General features: G+C 42.6%; 1 protein-coding gene across 1 annotated transcript in view; it reads left to right on the top strand.

Moving 5' to 3' along the window:
- mgat4b (alpha-1,3-mannosyl-glycoprotein 4-beta-N-acetylglucosaminyltransferase B) overlaps window positions 1-23,978 on the top strand; it is a 116,628-nt gene extending 92,650 nt beyond the window's left edge. Inside the window, exons 9-15 of the mRNA XM_040042980.1 lie at window positions 3,181-3,311; window positions 4,439-4,546; window positions 11,038-11,231; window positions 11,333-11,411; window positions 15,022-15,109; window positions 19,835-19,947; window positions 20,998-23,978. Coding sequence (XP_039898914.1) covers window positions 3,181-3,311; window positions 4,439-4,546; window positions 11,038-11,231; window positions 11,333-11,411; window positions 15,022-15,109; window positions 19,835-19,947; window positions 20,998-21,021 — 737 coding nt within the window. The 3' untranslated portion in view covers window positions 21,022-23,978. The remainder of the gene's footprint in view (window positions 1-3,180; window positions 3,312-4,438; window positions 4,547-11,037; window positions 11,232-11,332; window positions 11,412-15,021; window positions 15,110-19,834; window positions 19,948-20,997) is intronic.
- Window positions 23,979-27,305: the final 3,327 nt, after the last annotated feature.

Here is a 27,305-nt window from a genome sequence, read left to right as displayed (position 1 = left end):
TGCAGAGGGAGGCGTGTGTGATGGAGAACAGCATGAGTCTCATCTCTGAGGTGGATGATGTTGATTTCACACCTGGATGTTTGTGCTCATCTCTGACTGTCTGAGCATCACAGACCTCCTCCTCCTCCTGCTCCTCTTCGTACCTCCGGGCCTCCCTCTGGTCCTCGGCTGCGACCTTACGAATCCTCCCTGACCCTGAGTCGCCTGCGAGCAGCGGCTGCTTTAATAAATTCATCAGGGTGAAGCTGACTCACTGAATTAAATCAGACGGAGGGAGAGCTGTGGCGCTGCGGGGCTGCTCTCTAATTCAACTGTTTGAATTTGGGTTTTGCATTTGCTAAGTTTAGCCTCTCTTCAGCCTCGTTCACATCTGCAGGGGGTAGATTTTTTTCCGATGCCTCGTCAAACATCCGACCCTCCAGAGGCTCAACTGTCCAAATGTATCAGGGCGGAGTAGAAGGGGCAGGGGCATGGCAGAGCTCTATGCTGGCCTTTTAATTCGCCCTCGTCATTGTTTCAGTCTGTGGAGACTGTGCGGCTCACTTTCTGACCTTTCATTTGTGGAGAAGGTTTCCTTTAGCTCGGCCTGACTCTGCAGAGAAAACAACAGAAACAAGCAGACTGAAGAGCTGAGTGACGAGAAGTTATTTCAGGCAGCTGGATGAACTGGACAGTGGCAGTGGCATAAAGCTCCAGCTCCCCTCATGCAGCGAGGTGAAGTAAAAATTTGATAAATCTGAAGGATAAGCAACCCCTGCTGCACTATTCTAACATGCCTTCAGATTTCAGGAGCAGCTGAACAGAAACTAACAAGATAATTATTGAAAATAAACCAATCAGCAATCATCAGGCAGAGAGAGTGAGGCTGCTTTAATTTTGAATAGCACAGCTATTCGTCTGTAGGCAGCAACTAGTCCACCAGATACCAAAAAGTAACCAAAAGGAACAGCAAATAAGCAATGATTCCAGTTTTTATTTTAACTGGTATTTCACATTTAGAGTTGTGGTCAGCATTTTGCATCCACTCATCAACAGCATGAATATCGTTGTAATTTGGGCTTTTAGTGGGCTCTTGGAATGGCTCTTTTTCCAGGGTGGAAGGATTATACAGCAGCATGTTTAATGATTTGAGAAAATACAAAATAAATTCGTTTTTTTTTTTTAAGTCATTGATGATGAATGCTGTGCAATCACGCCACCCTGGAAAAAGAACCATTCAAACATTAAAAACCCCAAATAATTTCCATGTTTCTCATGTGTTTAATGTGTTTACGGGGTCTCTGTGGTTCGTTCTATCTTTGCGTTGACCCAAGTCATAAAGAATTCGGGGAAAGGAAGAGTTGCACTTTTTACATAAGTTGCTTTCAAAAGTTTCATTTCGTAGTTGTGGAAATACTTCTTTGTTATGACCGCTCCAACTTTAACACACAAAATACTACCTACAGCAATACACAACCCAACGCATCTCTCAAATAAATGAAGGAGTCTCTGTATGTCAGCCTGTTTTTTGCCTTTGTAAAGCACTTGGTGACTTGCATTTCTGAAGACCACTGGAAGAGTGTTCACATTCAGGTCATTTCAATTATATTTTGATTTCATTATGCAGCCCTCTAGTGCAAAATGCAAAATTGTAAAATATTGTCACAGGTGACAGTTTGGAAGGTTCCCACAGCTACAAAAAATTAGTCTGGAATATTCTTATAGATCAAGAAAATAGCCAAGACTGTTATTATAGATTCAAGAAAGAGCTAGAATGTTCTCATAGATCTAAAAAAAAAAAGAGTCTAGAATGTTTTCATAGATTAAAAAAAAAAAAAAACAGCCTAGAATGTTCTCAAAAAAGAACCTTGTAACATTCTCCTAGTATCAAAAAGAGCTAGATTGTTCTATTTAAGAAAGAGCCTAGAATGTTCTCATAGATTCAAGAAACAGCTAGAATGTTCTCATAGAGCAGTGGTTCTTAACCTTGTTGGAGGTACCGAACCCCACCAGTTTCATATGTGCATTCACTGAACCCCTCTTTAGTGAAAAATAAAGTATGATTATTTTCAAATTCAAGACATAGATATGTTTTTTACTGGTGCACAAAATGAGCCATGCATGTCATGGCGGAGGCTCTGCTGAACCCCTGAGACTGACTCACCGAACCCCTAGGGTTCGATCGAACCCAGGTTAAGAACCACTGTCATAGAGTAATAAAAAGACTTAGAATGTTCTCATAGATTTAAGAAAGAGCCTAGAATGTTCTCATAGATTTGAAAAGACACCCGAGAATGTTCTCATAGATTCAATAAACAGCTAGAATGTTCTCATAGAGTAATAAAAAGACTTAGAATGTTCTCATAGATTCAATAAACAGCTAGAATGTTCTCATAGATTCAATAAACAGCTAGAATGTTCTCATAGAGTAATAAAAAGACTTAGAATGTTCTCATAGATTTAAGAAAGAGCATAGAATGTTTTCATAGATTCAAAATGTCTGTTACTTGAAACACTGTGAAATCGGTTTATTAGTAAACCAACTAACAGAACAAATTGAATTTGTTGGTATTAAGTTTTCCGGCATGACTCCCCACACTATTAGCAAAATGAGTGAAAAACAAAACAGATCGAATAACTGGGAGGATCCGCTGAAATTCTTAAAACAAATATGACAAATGTCTTGTTTTAGCTGCCTCAGCTAAGGTAGATCGTTATCTGCAATGGGAGTACTTTTACTTCTGTGTGTATTTCTTTTTTCTTGTTTTCATACTTTTTTAATTTGTAAAGGAATATTTTTAGTTTGTAGCTTTCATTCTCGTGCTAAAAATAAAGAATCTGAATACTTCCTCTGGGCATAGGAAAACAGAGCAGCAGTATGAAATATGAGGATCAAATTTAACTATGGCGCTGATGAATGACAATAAAGGTCACTGCTCCATCTTGATGTGTCGCTGCTGTTGTGACCTCTCACTTCTGACTTTCTTGCTGCTGGATGACGGGAATCAGAGCTTTTATACTGTCCCAGAATCCAACCAGCAAACTGTTTCTGAATCACTGCATCTTTTCACTAACATGCTTTTTGAGTGCAGCTCTGTTGGGGAGCTCATTGCTTATCTAAATATCTGAGTGTAAGTCAAAGAGTTCGATGAACCAAAATGCATGAAGGGCTTGCACTGAGCTGTGCTTCTCTCTGTGCAGGTAAGATGTTTAAGTCTTTGGACCTGTCGCTCATCGTGGAGTTCATGCTGATGTTCTACAAAGACAAACCCATCGACTGGCTGCTGGACCACATCATGTGGGTCAAAGTGTGCAACCCTGAGAAGGATGCGGTGAGTGGATCCAACAGAAATCATCAAAAACAGAGGAGATCAATACTGAATGAAGGGTTTACCATGATATCTACTGTATATAAAACAATATCAGCCAGAAAAACAAAAAAACTCATACTTTTAACCATTCTGTCAGCTGCCAAACCTCTCACATGTGCATCAGTATGATAACAGCAACACTTTGAAGTCTTTTCATCGATGAAGGCTTCAGATTGTTATTGGCCCTGACAATTTTCCAACTTTCCGGAGCTTCATATGAGGCTGTCTTGTTTCTGAGTGGCACCTGTGTCACACTGTTAAGCACATCATGTGTTAGCGATCTGGTAGTGGGGCATATTGGTGGCGAACAAGTGACTGACGTGTTTTTGCTGCCTTTGTGTGATTTTCAGTCAGAATGTAAAATCAGCTTTGGCGTTACAAAGAGTGTGTGCAGTGTTTCAGCTCAGTCTCCTGGAAAAAAGTGAAAAAGTCACAGTTTGATTTGCTTCTGTCGATGGACACAAATTCCTGACTGAGAAACAGAACTTTGAACAAAGTGGCAACAGTTTATTTGAACTCAAAGCTGGTTTTCAAAACCGAAACCTTTCCAGTGGTAATTAATAACACAGTTAAAGTGTGAAATTCAAACTGTGCTCACATGAATTTTTGGAAATAAATGAATATATCCTGGTGAGGAGGAGGAGGGGTGTCAGTGGGATTAGTCAGAAGGCTTAGTTTTACTTTGTTTTCATTGGCTGATTACTTTTTACTAACAGGTTAAACATTATCCTGGTTAAAAATAAATACTCCTTCACAACAGTTAATGACGCTTTGTATTTTAGATTTCTCCTTTCTTTATGGTTTGTTTTGTTTTATTACAGTTTAGTTAACTTTTAGTTGTAATGTACTAAGGGCAAAGTTCAAACTAAAAGTGGTTAACGTCTCCTCAGTGAATACTGGAGCATACCTGTTCCCTCGTTCCTTACTAACAGCAGGGTGAGTCGTGCTTCCAGCCTGAGAGTAAGCGGTTTAACGTGACAGCGTTCGTACTGCAGGGCTGCTGCACGGATGCTTTGTAGTTGAAGATTTGGGAGGATTGTGTGTTTGTAAATATCCCTGTTTGCATCTCCCCCCTCTCTGTCTTTCAGAAACACTGTGACAGGCAGAAAGCCAACCTGAGGATTCGGTTTAAGCCGTCGCTCTTCCAGCATGTCGGCACCCACTCGTCCCTGGCTGGAAAGATTCAGAAACTCAAGGTAATGACTGAGCATCTCTCTGAGCGCAGCTGTATTTATATCACGGCGGGAAATGTGCCGCTCTGTGAGCCTCGTGTTCCCGAAGACGACCACAAACACCTATTAGCAGCAGACACACGGAAACATCCATGAATATAAAAACTTATCAGGAACGTTTTTCCAGCTTGTCTTCCTGTTCCTCCCGTCTTATAAGGCCGTCTCTCTCCTGTGTTCCTGTTTCTCTTGGTGTGACCCTGGATAGTTGCCAGACACGACATACTGTGTAGCTCAACACAATCCACACGCTATGTACAGTTTGATCCTGACACCTGGACGCCCACGAGCTACTTGTGTGTAGATGCTCGCTGTCCTGGCTGGTGGCGCTGCTTCACCTCGTCAGCTCTCATTAACGCTGCAGTCAGAAACCACTATGTTCATCTCGCCTAATAGGAGGCAAACTTTCTGCAAACAGTTGCAGTCTGGCTTGGACCGGCTGCAGATCACATCAGTCTGAATGAGTTTTTGTCAATGAGGGGACTCGAGCCTTCTGGTTTCAAGCTGGTTGTATTCTGGTTATACTACTGGGAAGGTTTCTGAGCTCAAATGTAACAGTTAAATGTGAATGTCTGTCTATATACACAGCAGGCATGTGACTTTCACCTATTTATGGCAGCTAGTTGCTGTATTATTAGAAACAGATGACATGTAATTGCCAACTGGACTCCATATTACAGGTTTTAGTGACAATTTAGGCATTTTGCAGCAAAAAATAAGTGAAGTGAAATAACTTTATCTTATTGGATTAAACGGACAGTTTAACATTGAGGACATAATTTACACTTTAAAAAGGTGATAATTTACAATATATGTCACTACAGTAATCAGAAGAACTGTTAGGAAATTGTAATAACATCGTGTTGTCAGTGAAGTACTGTGATAATATTTGGTGTTGTGTCTGATGATTCCCACCTTTAATAAACTGACAAATGTCACAAAACTGCTGTTATCTGCATAAACACAAATACATATTAACAATACATATTAATCCCAATGATTTCTTTTTGTCCTTTTTGCAGCATGGTTAACATCCTGTTTTTGCTCTTATTCCCGAATCAACTCATAACTTTACTGGAATTGAGCTACAACCTAATTTCCAGCCCCATCCAAATTTCTTAAAATATTTATTTTCGAATAAAGGATTCGTCTCAAAAAGGACAGAAATAAGTCAATAAATCAAAACAAAACAATCGAATCCCGTTGTGCCTGCAGTCTGCTGCAGTCTGCTGCAGTGCACCGCTGACCCTTTAAGAAGAGTTTGGCACAAACGTCCTGTGAATGTTGATCTTTGATTTGTTGTCACGTCTGTTGTGGGGAATCTCAGGTAGACTCACAGCCACGCTGTGGAGCTGGTGGACAAATGGTGCTTATTTCATCTGTTTCCAAGGGGCAGGCGACATCTTTCAGTCGTGTTTTAGTTAAAGATTGTTTATAATTTAAGCTATAATGAGGCAGCGTGGCCACCCGTGGTGTCATTTCAGATTATTTTAGAGATTATTCTTCTGTTCTAACGCTCAGCTCTGACCCGGACGGCCTCAGTGTGACTTTCCTGAGCTTGAAGCGGGGTGAGGTTCAGTCCGAGTTCAGTCCAGCGTCTCTGGAGAGATGAAGATTGAAAGCCTCTGCAGTCGTTCGCAGCTTCGCTTCCTGCCAGCAGCTCGGCCCGAGCGCCTCCGTTTAATGCCTCTGATTACTGTGTTAAGCGCGGTGGATATTAGCCCGCTGACTGGTGCTGCAATCTGCTCTAATCAATTGGATATCGATCCGGCCGCCCCGTCCCAGAGCCTCCTCGCTGTGGGGATTGAAGCGCAGAGGCCGGCTGCATGGGGCCGTGTAACTATGGAGGCTAACTCCGCTATTACCCTCCAGCCTGAACTGTTCACCACTTCAGAGAGAAAATCAACCCAGAGTTTTAAAATTAAAGTCATAATGGGAGGAATTGAAGTGGACGTCGGATTTATTCGACTGTAGAGTCATGTAATTAAGAGGGAAAATTAAGTCTGGAGACTTGTTCATGGACGAAGGAGTGAAAATAACAAAACTGATTCAGAGTTTTATTTCTCCAAAGTCATTAAATGTCTTGAGTTAACCCCTGACCTCTGCTTGCAGAGACTTTAACACTCAGCTGTAACGGTGTTTGAGTTTGCTGGTTTGCTGTGTAAGGACTCATCACTGAACAAATATCTGTTCACTGACTGTCAGCGAGAACGACTGAATTATTTCTAAGGCCAAACCGTTCCTTTAACTGGAGTTTAAACTCATAATCATCCTCTTTTCATCCCCTCAGTTTTATCTTCAGACACTTCTTTTAGTCTGGAGCTCCACCCGAGCAGCTTTGCATGATTCACAGTTCAGAATCATCCTTCTGTATCTCACACCAGACTTGCTGCAGCTCCTCAGGTCATCCACTGTCTGAAACAAACTGGTTTAGCTCCACCCCCTTTAAGAAGATCTTCGTCTGATTGGTTACCCTCACACACAGCCAGAAAAAAAATTGCTGAAGCTGAGCATTTAAAGCACAGTAAAGCCTGACCTCTGACCTCATTATTATAAACTTTGTCCGTGTTTAATGTGAACATCTTCTGCTAGAACAGCAGATCTATGACAGGAAGTACTGAGAAGCAGAGCGGGTCCACTTTAAGATCTGAAAATAGGAGCTTCTTATAAGAGAGTCTCAGACATCACCAATCACTTGCTCTTTTAAAACCTGATATGATGCTGAGCTGCAAAAGTTTATAAAAGGGAAAAGCTTCAGATTTGAGTTTCTCTTTTATTATTTGTTCACAAACAACAGAAACGTTATAAAATCCTCCTGACAGAAATGTGACAGGTAGGGTCAGAAAGGCAGAGCTCAGACAGAAAACCTCAAATCAAGCAGAATAAACGATAAAAATATTCTGACAGAACATTCAGCGGATGAACAAAGCCAAAACATTTCGCACATCACAAACAGTAAACTGTGAATGTGATGTGTTTTAACATCTGTACTCTACAATGTCTGAGAGAACCAAGTTTCATAAAAAGGACCACAACAAGACAAAGTCACACAACTGTTACACAAATGCATCAGCCTCTGGAGGTGAAACCAGTGATGAAGCACCAAAAGCTGCAGTTCCTCTAACGTCCAACAGAGATTCCAGCAGCGAGTCAGTCCCCATAGACTCCCAAGTTAAAACTTTACAGCAGAATTAAACATGTTAACACCCTAAAACACAAACTAAGTTGGGGTCTGTGATAATTTAACTCTTCCACACACCACAGGTGTGAGTTTAATTATAACTCACCACTTTAAATTGTATTAAGCCTTATTTTGTTAGGGGCGTGGCCTCTGTTGGCGGCTGTAGCTGCTAGCTGTCTGCTAGTTTACACCTCAGCTAATCGTAGCCCCTGAACTTGGCGTCTGTTTGTGCTGTTGGAGCCTTTTAAAAAACATTATCTGACCAATAATATGGCTGCTGTGAGGTTATTGTAGTAACAGACCGTCCGAGAAGTCTACGCTCCAGTTTTAGGATTTTATTTGGATGCTACTGACTGCTAATTAGCTAATTAGAAATCTGTGACTGTGGATGTGGAGAGCTTCCTAACCAGGTTAGCTGGATTAGCTGATAGCTTAGCACCACTTCTGGTTCTATAAACTCAACATGGTGGTGGTAAAAACGGTGACATTGAGGTATGATCGACAAAGTACTGAGTGACATTACAGTGGTTACTGTGGCAGCTAAGGATGAAGGACCTGGACAACGCCAATGCTCACCTGCAGGTAACATTAAAAAAGCAGATCACACCTGTTCCAGCTTTGTGAAGGTGACCAGCAGGATTTACAAAGTTGTGCAAACCTGAGGAGCATTTGCTCTGCCTGCCTGTTCCTCATTACTGATCCCGACAGGCAGTAGCGGTTTTTGATACGAGCAAAGCGGGCAGCAATCGCCCGGGGCGGCATCACGGGCATCAGCAAAACAAAAAAAATGCTCATACTCATGCGGCCCCACGTCATGCCAGCGCATAGTGGGAATGGCATAAGCACCGATCGGTTTTCTATCGCCCATTTGCTGGGAGTAAGGGCGCCCTCTGTTTGCGACGTGCGCCGGCTGCTTGCGCAGTGTTGGGGAGTAACGGAACAAACGTACCGCCGTTACGTATTTAAAATACAAAATATGAGTAACTGTATTCCATTACAGTTACTTTGTTGAAATAAATGGATTACACAGCGGTATTTTCCTGTTTCGCATTGTCACGGGTCAGGACTGTTTGGGTTTTGCTTGTGCTGTTGTTTTGTTGTTCCAGGCGGCAGCGTTACGGTTGCCATGGTTACAGGGTGACGCTCTCTCTGTGTGTTTCCTGGGTGAGAGAGGGCCTTTTTGTTGTTGTTGTTGTTGTGCTAAGCTAATAGGCAGAATGCTACAGGCATAGCCCTAAAGAACGTAGCCTCATGGGCAGTGTAGTCCGTGCTGAAGGGAGAATGGACTGCCCTACCCGTTACGTGTCTGTGAGAGAAAAAGGAGAGTGGAAAAGTACAAGTTGTCATCGAGCAGAAACGGGAGCTGGAAGCATGTAAATATAATAATAACCACTGCAGCCAAGAAGAGTGCCTGACAAGCCCAGTTGTAAGTAAGCTATTAAGACTCGACTGTACACCGTGTTTGTGTTTTTCTCCGAAACAATGAGCTCCGTTGGAGCAGCCTTTCAACGCCTCTCTCTGTCTCTCACTAGCAAACTTGACCCAGACAACAAAGTAAAGCTAGTTTTCGGCTACGAGCCGACACGGGACCGACTATTAGCCAGAGGTTCCTTTACCACGGCTCGGAGCCGCAGACCTTCAGTAATCGCAATAAATCACACAGCAATAGTACATTCATGTAGTTGTAAACAGCACGATAATATATTAAGTAATCCAAAGTATTCAGAATGCGTTACTCTCATTGAGTAACGTAACGGAATACGTTACAAAATACATTTTGGGGCATGTATTCTGTAATCTGTAGTGGAATACATTTTAAAAGTAACCTTCCCAACACTGTGCTTGCGGCACAGGGAGGAGAGGGCGGGGCAGCGGGGGTTCTCTGGCTGGCTGGAGCAGCATCTAATAACCAACTGGCAAAACAAAACAAAATAAAAACAAACCAACAAACACGAAAACGCCAGACATTATGATACAGACTTATAATTTGCACCGATGTTTTTTCGAAATTCTGTACGTGAAAAGTGAGCGTGAGAGCCCTCTGTGCTCGCTGCTGAAGTCAAAGTAAACTTTGTCATCTCCGCTATATAGGTCCAGTATATAGAGAGACGAGAGGACGAGGCTCCAGTTACAGCAGTGCAAGTAAACAAACAATAAGTATAAGAAAGGTAAGAAAATAAATAAATATACTCTTTAGGACCAGGGGTAAATGGATCAATAACAATTAGAGGGAGTGTTCGCCCAGGGCGCCAAACGGGCTAGGACCGCCACTGCTGACAGGAGTCAGAACTGCAGCTGCTGCTGTCATTTCACCTGTAACACAAATATTTGGTAATGAAATGTTGACCACAAAGGGCGCTGTGCCTCCCAGTGCATGTTTATCACAGAGAGTAACGTTATTGGAGTGTAGAAGCATAACAGACACGGTGCCTGCTCACACTGAACTTATTCTGTTAACAAACTGCATCAACGACATAGACGCTGTATCCACGCTGACGTGATGCCTTTGTAAAACTATGAGGAAGAATATCATATCTGTACTGATATGGGCTCTGTAAGGTGTTAGTGAAAGGATGCCACATCATTTGATGAGAATGCAGGTTTTCACTGCTTTGTCGCCTTCATTCTTTAAACTCCAAAACTAACAGAGGTGTTTATTCTTCTTCATTAGATGAATCTTATTATTTCTACTAGGGAAACGCTCTCATTAATAATCTAAAGGTGGAAAAGGTTTGGTGAATATTTCATGTTTCATCCACGACGAGGTGGCATGGTAGCAGAGTGGCATGGCTGGATTTTTACAGCATATTGTGATCTAATAAAGGCTTCGGATTGAATTAGATCCTGATGGACTGAGTCTGTTTTCTTGCTGTTTGTGTCTGTGCAGTTAAAATCCTATCACATTCTCGTTTTGTTGGCGGCAGTCTTGCGTTATGAGTTTAGGTTCAGAGGTCGGTGCGTGGTCACTCAGTGCTGCTGTTGAATGATATCCAGAATACGAAAAGTCTCTGTAAGTGCACCAGAATAGCATGACATCATGCTTCTGTTGCTCTTCGGAAGGGTTTCTGCACTGAAGCGAAAGTGGATTAGTCATCAAGGACAGCGAGCGCGTCTGGCGATGATACCAGTGGTTCGAATTATCTTCTGGTCACTGCACAGCGGCGTCAGCTGTGCAGCGATTCAGACGTGCAGCTGCAGAAGCATCCAGCAAGGCGTGACTTCAGACTGAAGAAATGATTTAGTCATGTGATGTCTGTTTGTTTGGGGGTTTTTTTAGGATAAGGACTTTGGGAAACAGACTCTCCATAAGGGTCACGCCAACCCGCTGGCGGAGGTGACGACCAGTCTGAAGACCTACCAGCACTTCACCCTGGAGAAGGCCTACTTGGGTGAGGACTTCTTCTGGGCCTTCACCCCGGTGGCGGGGGATTTCATACGGATACGATTCTTCACACCTGTTCGCATCGAAAGGTCAGTAACGAAGGACGGGATAGGGGGAGTACCACAGGTTAGAGTCTTCCCTCCGTCCCTGCTCCTCTTACTGAAATATCACCTCTCTCTCTTTCTCTCAGGTTTTTCTTCCGGAGCGGAAACATCGAACATCCAGGAGACAAACTCTTCAACACGTCGGTGGAGGTTCTGCCATTCGATGTGAGTGTTCAGATACAGTTTTAATGGGTGGGGCATCCTGGGAAGCCTTAAAGTGTCCACATGCTTCTTTGCTAGCTGTTTTGGGTAAAAGTATAGAAGTTTAAAATCTTTTAGATGTGCTTACTTTCTTAAAAGATCATTTCGGTGCGGTCCAGCAGAGGGTCAACTGAGAACAATCTTCGCCCACTCGTGTGGTGGCTAGCAGCATCACCTCTCCTCGAGAAGGTCCAGGGTTTGAATCCAGGCTAAGGCCTTTCTGTGAGGAGGTTGTTCTCCCTGTGCTTCCTCCAGCACAGTTCAAAGACATGCGTGAGGTTCAGTTTAATTTGGTCTTTGTCTCTGTTAGCCTGTGACGGCCGGGATAGGCTCCTGCAGCACTGAATTGGATGAGGTTTTCTGTTAATGGATAGATGGGTGAAATTTCTGCTTTTTGACCCAGTATCCATCACAATGACAGCAAAGGATGAGAGTGCAAAGTTAACATAGCCTTTAGAAACATCAAGGACGAGGCAGGCAGGCTGAAACAAACTGGAGTAATCCAGGAAGCCCCTAACCGAGAGATTAATTTCCATCTATAGCAGGAGACCATATCTGACTCTGCCATGAGTGCCTGCTATAAGTGAGAACAGATTCAGTTTGTGGTGTGTGGAAAAGGAGGCAGAGTGATGGATCACTGCCACTTTCTGTTTGTGGTCGACTGTAAAACAAAGGCTGAATGAAGCCGAGAGCCTCAGCGGGGCAGAGAGAGGTGCGCTGAGAGGAAGAGGAGCTCCTACCGAGATCAACAGGAGAGATAAAACGAGGAGAAGAATCGGTACGCGCTTACAGGAAGCTGAGCACACAGACACGTGCAGACCAGAGCTGGAGGAGGGAGGCGGTTGCTGCAGTAATGCTGACCAAGAGCAGGAAGGGAGGAGGAGAAGGAGGGGGTGGGACTGGATGATGGCCCTAAAAACTGCAGGTACACGCCAGAAAACGTGGCTGCACAAAACACGATTACTGCTAAATTTGTTAGAAATTTCATCGTCCATGCTGCGGCTGCTCTCGGGGCCGAAACCTGTCAAAGTGTGGTTTGTGGAGCTGAATGGTTTAGTTCATATGAAGCTCATCTGTCTGTTGTTGTAAAGGCATCAAAGGGCTTCGGCTTTTCTGTGTATCGAGTTAGTAACGCACAGAAAACCTGCAGTCGAGTTTTATCATCAGATCATCGCCTGAGAAGAGTCCAAAAATGATCAGTCTTCTTCTGCCTCCATCTCCTCTTATCCCAGCATCCCCCTCTGTCACACCAACCCTCTGCATGACCTCCTTCACAGCATCCTTTCTGAGGTCCCCCTACCTGGCAGCTCCATCAGTATATCCGTATATGCTCATCTCCACCCGTTCCACCCCCTTCTTTTCTTCACCTCTCATGGTTTGGATGGTTGATCCCACATATTTACACTCACCTGCCTCCCTCTCATTCACACTTATCTCTTTTTTTTCATTTGTGATTCAAACATGATGTGAATGTGTCAGTGGAGCCGTCAGTAATTGAGCTGTTCTGATAAGAGGATGATGGAGGTGAGCTGAAAAGAATTAATTTTAGGTGAAAAGGTCATTGAATTATCATATTAATATGTATGTAATGTGATCATTTAAACCGTTATGTCGAACCGGCGGTATTGTTTGGATTTTTTGAGGCTGTAGGTGTGAATAATCGCTGTGACAGCTGAGAGCAGATAAACTGATGTTGGTTTAAATGTCAGAGTGCGTCTTGAGGCAGCGTCTCCATTCAGAAGTTGATCAGCAGCCGGGACAGCGTCTCAGTCTGTGCGAGGACAGGAAACAGTGCAGGTGTGTGCGCACATGGGAAAGCTCCAGAGCCTTTATGAGTACTGTTACTCCGGCACAGGAAGCACGAGAAACAGCAGCAATGTTAATGAGTGAGCAGCTTAAAGTCAGAGTTTTCACTGGTGGATCTCCCTTTAGCTTCTTTTACCTGGCTAGATCACCATGGTAACAGGTGTGAAACACATGTATAAAGTGCAGAGGGGTGATGCGTTCGGGCTTTCGGTGGCAGTGCTGATCAGATACACAGTCGTATTTCACTAACAGCGACACAAACGGCACTGCAGTCTCAGTTTAGCTGTGCAGTTTTTAAAAAAATATCCTCTTTAATTCCTAATGTTGCTCTTTCTTGTGTCGCCTATACATTAATTTTGTATAAGCCGTGAGACCAGTTTTCCCGTGCTTCACTCGCGTACGTCAGTCTGAAGAGGAAAAAGAACTCCACGGGACTCCGATGTGAAAAGATGTAACAAAAAATTTATTTCACAGTTTGCATCTTACAGGAGTGGTCAGGTTTAACTTATCCTCAACAAAATAACCTACTACGGTAGGAAAACCGTGTGGCTCTGTTCTACCCTGCTGCCGCGTATAGCTTATGCCGTATTAACTCTTTTTCTCTCCCCCCCCCCCCTCTCGCACCGCATGCGCTAATTTGCATACATCCGTGATGCCCGGATTTTACTATAAACACGAGTCTTTAAGGCACATGTATTCATGGTACTACGTAACCAACACAGCAATAAAATAATTTTAGTTCCACCATACCCTTGCATTTACTTCCTAAATTATTAATTACACAAACAAGCTTAACAACAGCGAAACATAAGATAGTTCATATGTTTTAGTATTTAACTTGGCTCCCACAAATTTCCTGTCTGTCTTCTCTGAGTGTTTCCGCCTGTGTCTTGTCAACGACTCGCGTTTGTGTTTCTGTTCTTGTTGCTTCTTCAGACAGATCCTGTGGTTCAGCAGAACGTCCTTCCAGTAACCTGAAACAATCATTCTCTGTGTGACTCTATAAGTTTCTCACTATACTGCGTTACTTCAGTTCATTGAGGTTTGCAGTATTCATTCATGCACAGGTCTCTGAAGGTCCCATCACAACATCTCAGTCCGACTGAGGTCTGGACTCTGAGTGGACCGTTGCAGACTTGCTGCGCTGCTCTGGATCATTGTCCTGTTAATGACCCAGTTTGGTCTGAGCTTTAGCTGTGGGACAGATTTCCAGAAGTCTTGTTGTTTATTCAGAAGCAGCTTTGCAAATCTAAACCGTGCTGCAATTTCTTTTTAGAGAGAAAAGACTTTCTCCTGGAAACCCTTCCGCATAATACTGTAGAATTTAACTGTGCTTTTTACCAGGAACGAGGAAACAAGCTATCCTCAGGGATGTGTGACACCCTTGCTTTGTTATTTCTGTCAGGATGGAGAGTTTTGGTAGTTTTTTTAAAGTTGAACAAATCCAGTTGACCTGAGGTGTGTCACATGCACCCCGCAGTGCTTTGATTGTTTAAGGAGGTAAATGAGGTTCTGAAAAAAGTGAAAATGTTTCAGTTTCATGTTTTGTTTTGTTTTATTGCTTTTATTGCACATGTAACTGATCCATGATAAAAATGAGTTTTCTCCATATTATAACTATAATTGAGACTCTCCAGCTTTCAATGAATGGCCTTAGATTAGATTTATAATTGAATGATGAGGCGTTTTCTTTCTGACACACTAACGATACAAACACAGAGTCAAATTAATTGATTAACTGATCGGCTGGTGTTTCGTTTGCTTCCAGAATATCCAGGCAGAGAAAGAGGCCTTGATAGAAGGGAAGGAGAAAACGCCAAAGTATCACCGGACTGAGGACGGCTTCATCAGAATCGGTGAGTGATGGCACACAGACAGCAGCCAGCTGTGTGCAGCTTCACCGAGTTTCCTCGATCATCATAAAGTGATGGGTGTAGCAGCAGCTGAGGATGTGCGACTGACTGCTGCATTTGAGGAGCTGTAATGAGCTCTTTCCCTGCACATGAGCTGTCACAGTTTACATCTGCAGGGAGGGAAAACGCTCCTTTTACTCTTTTATCTTCCTGAACTGTGGAGTGAACTTCGACCCTCAGTCTTTACAGCTGATCGAGTTCGGCTGTTCTCCATTTTAAGAACCTGTACTTGTAAGCAGCTCCACAAAACTGCCAATCAGCAGAGCTCAGTGCTGAATATTTCACCTCCCAGCAAGGATTATTGTAAAGAAAGCACCTTGGAACAGCTGATCTTTCAAATATCTGAGCCCTGTGTGCTAAAAAGTCACATTAATTTGATTTTTGATTATATTTTGAGTTGTTTTCTCAGGAATGATCTGTGTTTGTGACCATAGACTGTTCACTTGCTGCTTTGTAGTCTTTCCATTTTAAATCCTGTGGGCATATCACACACACATCTGATAATTAGCGCTCAGTCACATCCAAATAAAATAAATTTAAAAAAAAAACTGGATCTCAGACAGCCAGTTAGTACAGTAATCTCACAGCAGCCATATTATTGGTCAGATGATGTTATTAAAGATACTCCAACAGCACAAACACGATCCAGAGGTCCACTTCAGGGACTCCAGTGATCTGAGGTGACAGCTAGCAGCTACAGTCACCTGTGTCTCCATCCACCTTTCAGTCAAAGAAGCCACACCCCTAACAAAGCATAATAATTTAAGCCTATATAATATTTTAACAGGTGACTTATAACTGTACGGTTGCTTTGAAGGATTAAATTATCTACAGAGACCAAAACCATTTTTGTATGAGGCTCTAAACATGTTTATTTCTGCTGTAAAGTTTTAACATGGTGGTCTATGGGGACTGGCTGACTGCTGGAGCCTCTGGTGGACAGTAGAGGAACTGCGGGCTTTAGCGCTGCGCTTTTATTTGGTGTATTTTTTCAGCTCGTGGAGGTTTCGTGATTCACAAGGCGAAAACCCACAAACCTCTCCTCCTTTATTTTTATATATTGAATAATTTAACAGTGATGTTCTGCACATCTTTAACCAGCACGCAGCCTGACAGGTTTGGTGTTTTCCAAACTTTAAGAGCTGAACAACAACTTTTGTTATGAAAACTTTGCATTAGATTGTAAAAACTGACAGGCTGAAGGCCAAAACTTGGTTCCGCTGTGGATGTAAGAAGGTAAAGTGTCAGGTATCATGCTGAGATCTTACATCAGTCCGCTTTCCATCTGATAGAAATCCAGCCTTGCAGGATGATGCTCGTAAAAATTTAAACTTTATTTATAAGTAAAAATGAGCAGATGAAAGAATAAGCAGAAAAAGTTAGAGACTGTGCGTAGGTGCGTTCAGTCAATCGATCAATAAACTCGCCGGGAATAGATTTCATGTCACAGGTTGGATTTTCAGTGTAGCCTCGGGGTTTCACACACATTGGCAGACTGTCAGATTTATCTTTTCATTACTGGAATTTGTTTTTTCTGCAGCTGGGCTGATTTCAGCAGGATTAACTGGAACCTTCAGTAAATAAATTAAGGTGTCCTGACATGCTGTGTGAAGTTATTTGACTTAAAATAAATAAAAACTGAAATAAAACCAACAGAACAAAATAAATCTGCTCATTTGTTCTTTGCATCGGGAGCACCGAGCATCCTTGGTCAGTTTCTATTATATGAATGCAAACATTGAAGCTTCTGGCCTATTTAGCTCATCTACCCTTTTAGATTATTCTGGACCACAGTCGTCTTTTTGTCTTTCTCATTATTTGCATGAAGGACGTTGTTTTGTGCATGTTTGAATCCACCTGAAGGAATCAGGACTTCAGAGGGAAAGAAGATACTGGCCTACAGCAGGTGGAAGGAGCGCCAGTGTGGGCTGACATCATAAATTACCAGCAGCTCTTTATCCCCTTCATCAATTTTTCAGATGAGTCGGCGGATCGATCCAGCCGCGCTCCTTCACTCTATTCATTTCATCGTGCTGCCTTCAGGAGACCTGCATCTAATTTCAGTGTGTGAGATCTTCTGTGTGAGAATTAACCGTCTGAGAGAGTCAGGACTAAACGGCGTGTTTGAAGGAGGGTGGGCTACAGAAAGGAGGGAACTTCATTTCAGTGAAGTTCAGGTTCCTCCTCCAGTCTGTCATGTCCCAGCATCGAGCCTGAAAGAGCCCAAACACGTGGTTCTGTCCTGGAAAGGTCAATGTTCCCGTCACTTCCACAGAAATCAAAAGTTTACAGAAACTTTTAGGCGGTTCAAACTTTATTTTATATAAATTCATTTTTGAGAAGCTCGGCATCTTAAACACGCTTTGAATTTTTGTGGAAAATTCCTTCACAAAGAGATCAGTCCTGAGGGGGAAGCATGGGAACTTTGATGTTTTCACTTTTCCTCTAGCACCACCATGAGGCTCGCATTGTTTCAGTTAAAAATGTAATCACCCATCAGATGATTGGGATGGACTTTGGTTCAGTTCATTTAATCAAGCTCAAGAATTCTGGAGAATTCATACCCGAGTATTTCCATTCGTCCTCCTTTCTGCTTCCTGTGCTTTAATCTAGACTTGAAGTGGACCTGAAGTCTGCTGTTTGTTGCCTGAAAGTGTAAAATGTCATCCTCTTAAAAGATTTGTTTCCCGCCTCTGTCGGCGTTTATTGTGGGAGAAACAAAAAGAAAGCTCCCATGTCAGCCCAAGAACTGCCGTCTGATTATTTTTTATTGTCTATGTTCTGAGCCTTTGTGTGATCTGTGTTTCTGGGGACAGCTCTCAGACAGCCGTATACACGAGTCTGGATACTGAGTGAAAACCATAATACCCACAATAATATCAGATAATTCCCTGTGATAAACAATAACACGCTCCCCAGATGCTGTTCTCTGTCAGGATTACAGTCGCTACCTGGAAGCATCACTGCCAGCATGATAATCCTAGTAAATAAATCCTCTGAGGGATTATTGCTCTATTGAGGTTCAGTTGCCCTGAAACCAACCTCTGCTGGAAGACCCGATACCGGCAGGACGCCAGAGAGGGTCTGATGGAGACTGAGGCTTTTTTTTCTGGTAGTCAGGCTCAGAGAAAGCTGGAACCACAGGGGTCAATAAATGGATGGTGGGAACACGTAATGGGTCTTAATAACCCTGTAAATCTGCACAGAAAGCATAACAATCCCTTAATTACTTCAAAATCCCTTTTAAATGCTAAGAAAGCAGGTTAAAGATTCAAATAAACCTTCGTTAAAGATAAGATGTTTTATCTGAGCCAAAAGTAGGTATATCAAGGGGTCAGTTTTTACCCCTCAGTGTGAAAACCTTGAAAACCTTGGGGTATTGTCGTCCCACCAGGGCGGCTGGGCGGGGTGATGCAATTGTGTGAACAATTTGTGAACACAATAACTTCAGAGCGAGGCGATGTAGGATTTTCAAGTCTATACTATAGGTGCTTCTAGTAAAATCTCAGTGACATCAAGGTCAGAGGTGAAGTTTTCTGAAAATCTTTCAGGCACAATATCTCAAAAAGGAGTTATACCACATTTATACCACAGGTGCATGTACTATGAGGCTGGAGGTGAGCACTGCCCACCGCCAGTATTTTTGTGAAGCATGTTCTTTGTCATGCAGGAGCCAAACACAGGCACAAAAATTAGTGACCAAAACAAAAAGTGAGTTTTATTCTATTCAAGGGTACAGAAAGACAAAACAGAATAAAGCACACCCAAATCAAGTGAAGAAGAAGCCTGACAAAGACTGAAAGTACATAATGAAGAACAGAAGTATGTGTTCCTCTGACCCGGGTAACTTTTGGGTTAGGTCTGGGTTTTAAGATCAAAGTGGGCTTTAAATGTAAAATGAGTACAGCTCTGTTGTATTCGCATTTCCCTGATGATCAGCAACTTTATTCCCTCCAAACAACTGTACAGTCATTTTATTGTTGTATAAGATTTAATGTCTCATCTTAAAACAGAGCAGCTATTTGAACTTATATAAAATTTACACATGGACTAAACCATTTATTATGTTTTTATCTGCTATTATTGTTATTGTTTGGAAATACTTAGTTGTCTGCTGTCAGTACATTTATCTATAACTATGAGTGAAACCGTGGGTTAACTTGCCATGTTCATGTGACCATTTATCCTGATTACTGATGTTAGAGTAAATGAATCCAGATAAAAGAAAAATACTGTGGATATGTGGATCTCATTTCATAGTGCAAGGTCCAGGATAATAAGGTGAAGCCAATGAGGGCAGAGCAGACAGTCATAACAGAGGGACAACACAGGAAGTAAAATCACCAAAGTGACATGTCCAAAATAACAGGAAACAGCAAAGAACAAGACTTTAGAAAACCTAGGCAGGGAGGTCACCGGGGAAAAATGTGTATCCCTTGAGCAGTTGGCATGTGGTTGCTGGCTGCTGTATTTAAATGGATGAAATAGATCGCAAAGAGGATGCTGCACCATTAACTGCCTTGTGTTTACTTTGGTCGTTGGCAGATTAAATAAAATGACAGTAGAAATCTCTGTAAATTTAAAAAGCTGTCACAGTGCACTTCTGTTTGAAACCATCCTCACTTCTCCTGTCAGGTTATTGAGCCTGTTGATCTTCATCTTTTCCAGGAACGTTCCATAATGGCATCGCAGAGGGGGAGGTGGACCCCAGCTTCGGGCCCCTGGAGGCCATGCGTCTCTCAGTGATCACGGACTCACCAGTCTGGGTGATCCTCAGCGAGGTGAGATCGCCTCAGAGTTAAATCAAACTAAAACTAACCAAAAGACAGTGTTCTGTTGAGACATTTATCCACACTTACTGCTGAGTATTGACAGAAGAAGTCCTTGGAGAGGATTCTGAAGTCTCCGGGGTATTCTGTAATCCTTTCTTTACTCTGTCTGTACAAACTGGTCCAGTATATTAAGTCCTTTTCAGTGAATGTGGTCCCAGTGCCCAATCTAAGAACTAATTTCAGGTATATTCACCAGAAAAAGACAGAAAGTTGGTACCACTGATGTCAGTGTCCACCAGGTTTTCTGAAAGATTTCTTTAAAAAAGAAAATTAATTTATCGTATTTTATTTCATTGGACTGATAGTTCAGGAAGCAGAGCTGTGCCCTGAATCAGCTACAGTAGCTCCAGTTAGTGACAGACTGCAGTAAAGTTGACTATTAGGCCGACAGTTGTCATGTCTTATCAGAGCTTAGATAAGATCCACGCACAAACGATGACAGCACAGTGAATATTAACTGAAAGCTCTCCTGTAGTAATGCGGCCAACACACCGGGAAAGCAACCTGTGAGTCTCCAGATGGAACGATAATTAGAGCGTGGCTGAAAATAAAAACAGCTTGAATCCGTGCTGCAGCTCGCCCATCAGCTGTGAAGCAAAGCTGCAGACGCATCAGTCTCGATAATGATTGGATTTATAGATGCAGGGCCACACGTGAAACTGGGCACAGCTTGTGATGAATGCTCTCACTTTTTCTGAGCAGCCACCTGCTTTTTCAGAAACTGATCAAACATCCAGGTTACCGCGCTTGTTTCTGCTCCTCTCATTAAAGTTTATTCAAACTTTAATAAATCTATCATATCTTCTGAATATCCCCTGTATTTGGAGTTATGAGGGGTCAGATAGGCTATATAAGTGAAAAGCGGCAGGTTTGGACCCCCACCATACTTCCTGTGTGATCGTGCAAAGCAGCTGATGCTGAGCAGGTCAGGCGGATTTGTCTCGTTATTATTTTAGTGATTCTCAGTGACTCACGCCTTCGCCGTCTCTCCTCTCTCAGATCTTCATAAAGAAAGCAGAGTAAAGCTCCGCCCCCTCGAAGTTACCTCAGCGGCGTTCAGACGAGCTGACCGGAAGCTCCTCGGCTCCCGTCCTGCCTCGTCCCGCTCACCAGATCCCCACCGCGGTGCCACAGCGCCGCCGCCTGGCAGGACCTCGGCGCTGCAGGACTGAACAGATCAGAGACTGAGACACAGCGACAGGTGGGCTCACCTGTCTCCACCCAGAGGAGTGATGTCATTACTCCTCATCCTGTATTTATGTGTACATACAGTAAGCTCAATGTTGAAACACTGGTAATCACGGAGGCTGTGGCAAGAGCGGCGAGCCACCTCTGATGATCGATCTGCTGCTTTGGGACTTCCTGTCTGCAGACGGGACCTTCCTGCCCCGCCCACAGTACCTGTGTATGTGCGTCCACTCGCTGCGTGTGGTGATGTGTGTGCTGCAGGCGTTTCCCCTCCTTCAATTTGCCTTAACGAAGAGCAGAGTCACTTCAAACAGGCCCCGCCTCCCAACATGTAGCGTCCACAAATACCCAGAATCCTCTGCTGCAGCCTCGGACCTTCTTCCCGTTATCGTGGTTTCAAACTACTGACGAAGACGCCGACGAGTTTCTGTTCATGACCACATCTTTAAGTTACCGAGGCCTTCACACTGACTGCTCTGTGTCCTGATTACTCTGATTACTCTGCAGTACACCACTGTACCCTGAGGCATTCCTCAGTACCATGTAGTACTCTGATTACTCTGCTGTACTCCACTGTGCTCTGAGGTATTCCTCAGTACCATGCAGTACTCTGATTACTGTGTAATACTCTGATTACTCTGACATACTCCAGTGTACTCTGAGGTATTCCTCTGTGTTTTGCAGTACTCTGATTACTCTGCAATACTCCATTGTATTCTGAGAGTCTTTGGTACTCTGTGGTTCCTCATTAGCACTCTGAAGTACGCCACTGTATCCTGAGATATTCCACATCACTCTGACTGTTATTCAGTACTCTAATTACATTAAAATAGTCTAGAGTACTCAAAAATATTCCACAGTACTCTAAATTCCTCAGTAGACTGTAAAATGCTTTGAGGTATTCCACAGTCTCCTGAGGTACCATGGAGTACTTTGAGGGTTTGTTTTTTTTTTAATACTTTGAGGTACACTCCACAGTACTTTGAAGTACTCAACAGTCCCCTGATTACTCTGCATTGGTCTTACTCTTAAATACTTCGCAGTACTGTGAGGTATTCCACAGTACTATGCAGTACTACTACAGTGTGCCTCAGAACACTGGGGTAATCAGGGTACTGCAGAGAGTATTGAAAAATAATCAGAGAACCGTCCCTCAGAGGGACTCTGAGATATTATGGACTAATCTGAGATACTTTGCAGTACTCTAATGTATTTTGTAGTACTCTGATGTACTCTGTTGTACCACTTGGGTACTTTTCCTTCTTGTGTCTTCTCCACAGGTCGATTTTTAGTTTTTCTGAGCAGACGCCGTTGTCCTTCGGCTCTTTGTCTCGCGCTGAGCGACGGTGTCAGTGTCGTCTTACAGGAGAGAAGTTTGTGATAAATTGTTCCCTCGTTTGCAGATTTTAATCTGTTCCCCGAACAGCTGCCTTAAAGTGACGTAATTCATGACATTATCATTGTTTCTTTTGTGCGTCTAACTTTGGACCGACTGAATTTAATTGACTTCATGTTGGATCGACTGATTTATGAGGACATTTGTCAGATTTAGGGGCCACATTACATCTCTGAAAGACCGAGAGCGAAATGAACATCCTGTCAAAGTTTATTAAAACTCCAGAATCACTTTTAAGGACTTACGTTCTTGGGTTTTCGAGGTGGATAATGGCCAGGGCTCTGATTAATCTCCTGGGTTCTGGACATTTTGAGGTCTTGAACTGGACTAAAGTGAAGAGCGAGGGGCCGTCCGGAGGCTCTCTCCTTCTCTAATGGTTCTGTGGTTTAACAATGAGTAAATATGTGGTGTTCTAAGTGCTGTCATCTGCCTTTAAAACACAAATGTAAGACAAAAGAGTATTTTAGTGTGTTGTTCCTTCTGTAACATTTAATGCTGTTTTAACTTAATTTCACCTGTTATTTCTGCACTTCTGGGAGCTTTAAACCATGTTATGAAGTGCAAGTCTGGCTGGAAGGTTATTGCTTTGATGCCTGTCACGCTGCGGTTATACTGGGCAGCTTCCAGTGGATGTGTTGAAGTGCACTGCCTTTGCACTCAGTGCAGTCGCTCATAAGAAACAACAAAACATACCCAGTAATTCTAATTTGTTTCCATTATTATTGTACAAATTATGTCTTCAAATACACACAACAACAGTGAAGTGAAGCTGAAACATGAAACCGTATTTTATTCACAGTAAAACACTGAAAACGCGGTAACACGTCTCTAAAAAGGGCCACATTTCCCTCTGTGCAGCATCCCCTCTTCTTTGAACAACAGTCTGTAAACATCTGGGCACTGAGGAGAGCAGCTGCTGGAATTTTTCAAGAGGAATAGCATCACATTCCTCTCTGATAAAGGATTCTAGCTGCTCACACAGTACAAATTGGCTTGCTAATATGCAGAAACACCACAGGATGTAGCTTTGACGTCTATAATCTGCTCACAGAAATCCACAGGAACAGGCTAAATGAAGTATAGGAGGTAAATGAACCACGGGAACAGTTTATCGAGACTCTCCTCCATTAAGATGTGTCTCTCTTTCCTGTACAAACTGTCACTAGTTCAGATTTTCAGATGTGAAGTCAGCTGATCAGTGATATTAGGCTAAATTAACTCTAGCTTCAGGAAACCTCCCAGGATTTTATTTTTTTTATTTTCTTTGAAAGATGCACTGGAATGCATTGCTATCATCTTGTATGTGTCTTTTGTATCCTTTAGATAAACTCTATTTAAATGAGCTTAAACTTCTATCCAATCTGTGAATTGTAATAAAGACAGAAATTTAAGTGGTTTCCTCGTGTCTTTTAATTTCAGCATCTCTTCTAATGCAGGAAAGTCTTTCTTTTTCCAGATTCCACCCCCCGTGAGGTTTGTTAAAACTGAGCAAAAAGCTTCCTAAATAATTAATGTTTGCTCGTTTTTGTCATTTTCTGATCAGATTAATGCATTCATACTGACGTTTCTGTAATGAGGTGAATTGACAGGCTTTATGAATGGGGAGGAATTCACATTCAAAAAATTAAGAGACATGAAAAAAGGAGAAGGTATGGAGGAAAGTTTTGTGAAAATATTTACAGAATATATTAAAAAGGTCTTGGCTACTCTTTTCAGATGAAAGGCGACATTTTCCAGGGGTGTATCTGACATCATCTGGCTTCTCATGATGGAAAATTCATTGTATGTTTATACGTTCAAGTGTGAGTCAAATAAGGAAACTGTAGGATTAATTAGGAAAATAAATCAGTGCATCATCTGCATGTAAACTGACATTTTCCAAGGAACTTAGCATTCTGAGCAGATTCAGTAAAAAACACAGGTCCTTATTCTGAGCCTTTTGGTACACCAGTATTTATTGTAAAGGTGAAGAAACACAGATTCACAGACCAGAATGTGAAGCACAAACTGCTCGTCGTCATCATCAATGTGAATTTCTGTCAGGGTGATAACTCGATCATCGTGCTGTGGTTCTGCTCTTAAATGAACTGATCGATAAATGGGATGAAGAGTAACTTCGTCAGGAGAGCTGTTTCCATCGAAACTATCCAACAACAGAAAATTTCTGCTCTGCACCGTTGTATTTGTACTACAACAGGACAAAAAAACATACATACATATGACACAGGAGTGCTGTTATGAGGTTAAGTGTTAAAAAAGCATCTTTTTCTACTTGCTTGATTTACTTTTAGACTTCCGTCATAAAATAGAGTGAAAATAGGGTTTTTCATCACTTTTGAACATTTTAATACTGCAGTAATTATAAATGATTCTATGAATGAAATTAATGAATTACACTGGTTGTTCCAAATGTCAGTAAGGACTTGAGGTATGCGCATATTTGGCTGCAGAGTTGTCAGGTGGGTGATGTGGAGGAGGCGAGTAGTTTTCTGGAAACTTTGTTTCATCACAAAAATGATGAAATGGCAGCATCACTCATTGTTTTTTGCAGGAGCTGCTTCATCACACAGACTCTGTGATCTTCATTTCAGGTGGAGAACTGAATGTTTATCTATAGTCTTGTAGGTAAGGTCTTTACCTTACAATATGATGTGCTTTGGATTTTTTATGAGCCTAATCTAAATCAAACTGAATTGATTTGAATTTAAAAGTGTGTTTATGTCCAACTCAATCTGAAAAAAGTCAGGTGACAAGAAGTGCTGAAGACTGAAAAAATTAACTCTTTTAATTACGATCACTTTAAAAGTCACAAATAATTCAGCAGGTGGATGGGTACCTTTAACGACCAGCTCTGGAAGAGAACTGAGTTTTGGTTTAGAAGGGTAACGGCAGCATGTGGTGTGGCGGTCACATGCAGGAAGATCACATGATTCTTAGAGCTCTGCTCTGACACAGAGTCAAGCATCAGAACATTTTCTTCGATGATAAAGCATCACTATCTGTGGCTCCATAGTGTAGGGATTAACACCTTCAGCTAATACACAGAAGATCCCTTTTCAAGTCCAGGAGGTCACCCAAATCTCTGGGGACAGCTGGAAGGTCATCTGATCTGAAAACCTGACAAAATCAAGCATGCCGATCTATTTGCTGTGGCGACCCCTGGTGAATAAGGGAACAGCCCAAAGAAGCTTTATAAAGAATCAGTCTTATGTGATTTATGTTTATTCAGTCGCTGCTAATTAGGGCACAATAACATCCAGTTAGAATCCTGGAGTTTCACTCAGCAATACTGGAGCTCAGACCTGTTGGATGGTCTGTTTATTCAATTTACCACAAAGCAGCCATATTAGATAATTGCATTAAAAATATTCTAAAAGGCTCAAACAGTACAAACACAGTCCACGGGTCCAGTTCAGAGACTCCAATTAGCTGACTCACTACTGGAGCCTTAGGTAGATGTTAGAGGATCTTGATTGATTGATTGATATACCTTTATACCCATGACAAGCAACAGGGATGGATAAAGGGTGAGAGACAGCCGAATTAGACAGTACATCCGGGCCTGCAGCCTGTGCGCCGGTCTCCTTGATCCACCGTCAGCATCGGAAGGGAATAAGCGTCGAAGGCGTTTGGAAAGGGAGGGGGAATGAGTGTGTGCATATCAGTGTACATGTATGTGTGTGTGTGTCCAGAGTTCAGCTGAGACAGTGTCCTTCGCCCTGCTAGGCTAAGTAAACAGTCTTCCAGCCAACCCAGGTGGCCTTGCATGGAATGGGAAGGAACAGTCTAAACACAGTCGTTATCAGGGTGTTTTTTGTTCGGCTCCAGCCTTGCGACCGCAGCTGGCGCCGAGAGGGTATCCGCATGAAGTGATGGTGCTTTTTACTTTAGTGCGAACAACTCATATGAATTTCAAAGCTGTTCTAACAGTCCAACACTGGTCTCTCAATCTCCCGTTGGAGAGCCGTGAGCTTTCTATGATGTTATCCAAACTTGCGCTCCGTGACGTTGTCATTCTTTTTGCTCAAAGAGCAGGTTCTGAGAACTCACGACCGCAGTGCACTTCCTCAAGATGTGATCGAATTTGCGCTCAAAGGTGTTATTTGAGCTAGCCCCTCCACATGTAATCCAGTTTTTCACTCAGAGGTCTTGTTCTGAGTATTCACGGCAGCCGTGCGTTCTCCAAGATCTTCTCCGTGCTGCACTCAATGAGCCCATTTTGAGAAACTCACGCCTTGTCCCATCATTTCAATCCCAGCGGGCAGCCTTGTGGGGTTTGAAATTAGTCCAGCTCTTTAGAGCTGGACTAATTTTTCAGGCCTAGAGGTCTCGCTTTAGCATCAAAGAAGAAGCTGAGCCCGCTCAGTTGTCAACTGTTAATCAAAGCTATGTCAGCATGCCTTGATTGGCTGTTGTTTCAGTGATGATCACACTAACAACAACACCACTTCACAGGTCAAGAGACCCTCAAACACAGAAACCACACATGCATTTAAATTGTGATTTCCCAGGTAAACAACACACACATGCTTTCCCCCCCCCTAGACTTTATCAAACAGCCTTTTAGTGCAGACCGGTGTGCATGTTTACTGTGTGCACAAAAACAGTTGAAAATTCATTTTTGTTTCTCATTAAAGTAAAGGTAACTTTTTTGGGGTTTTTTTTTATCTCAAATTTGTGTACCAAATGTGTATTTCAGGTGCTGTTAGATTAGAAATACATG

The sequence above is a fragment of the Simochromis diagramma genome, unplaced genomic scaffold (genome assembly GCF_900408965.1).
Source record: "Simochromis diagramma unplaced genomic scaffold, fSimDia1.1 OVJJ01000433.1, whole genome shotgun sequence".
In the NCBI taxonomy this organism is placed as follows: Eukaryota; Metazoa; Chordata; class Actinopteri; order Cichliformes; family Cichlidae; genus Simochromis; species Simochromis diagramma.
This window is presented reverse-complemented; position numbering and strand designations above follow the sequence as displayed.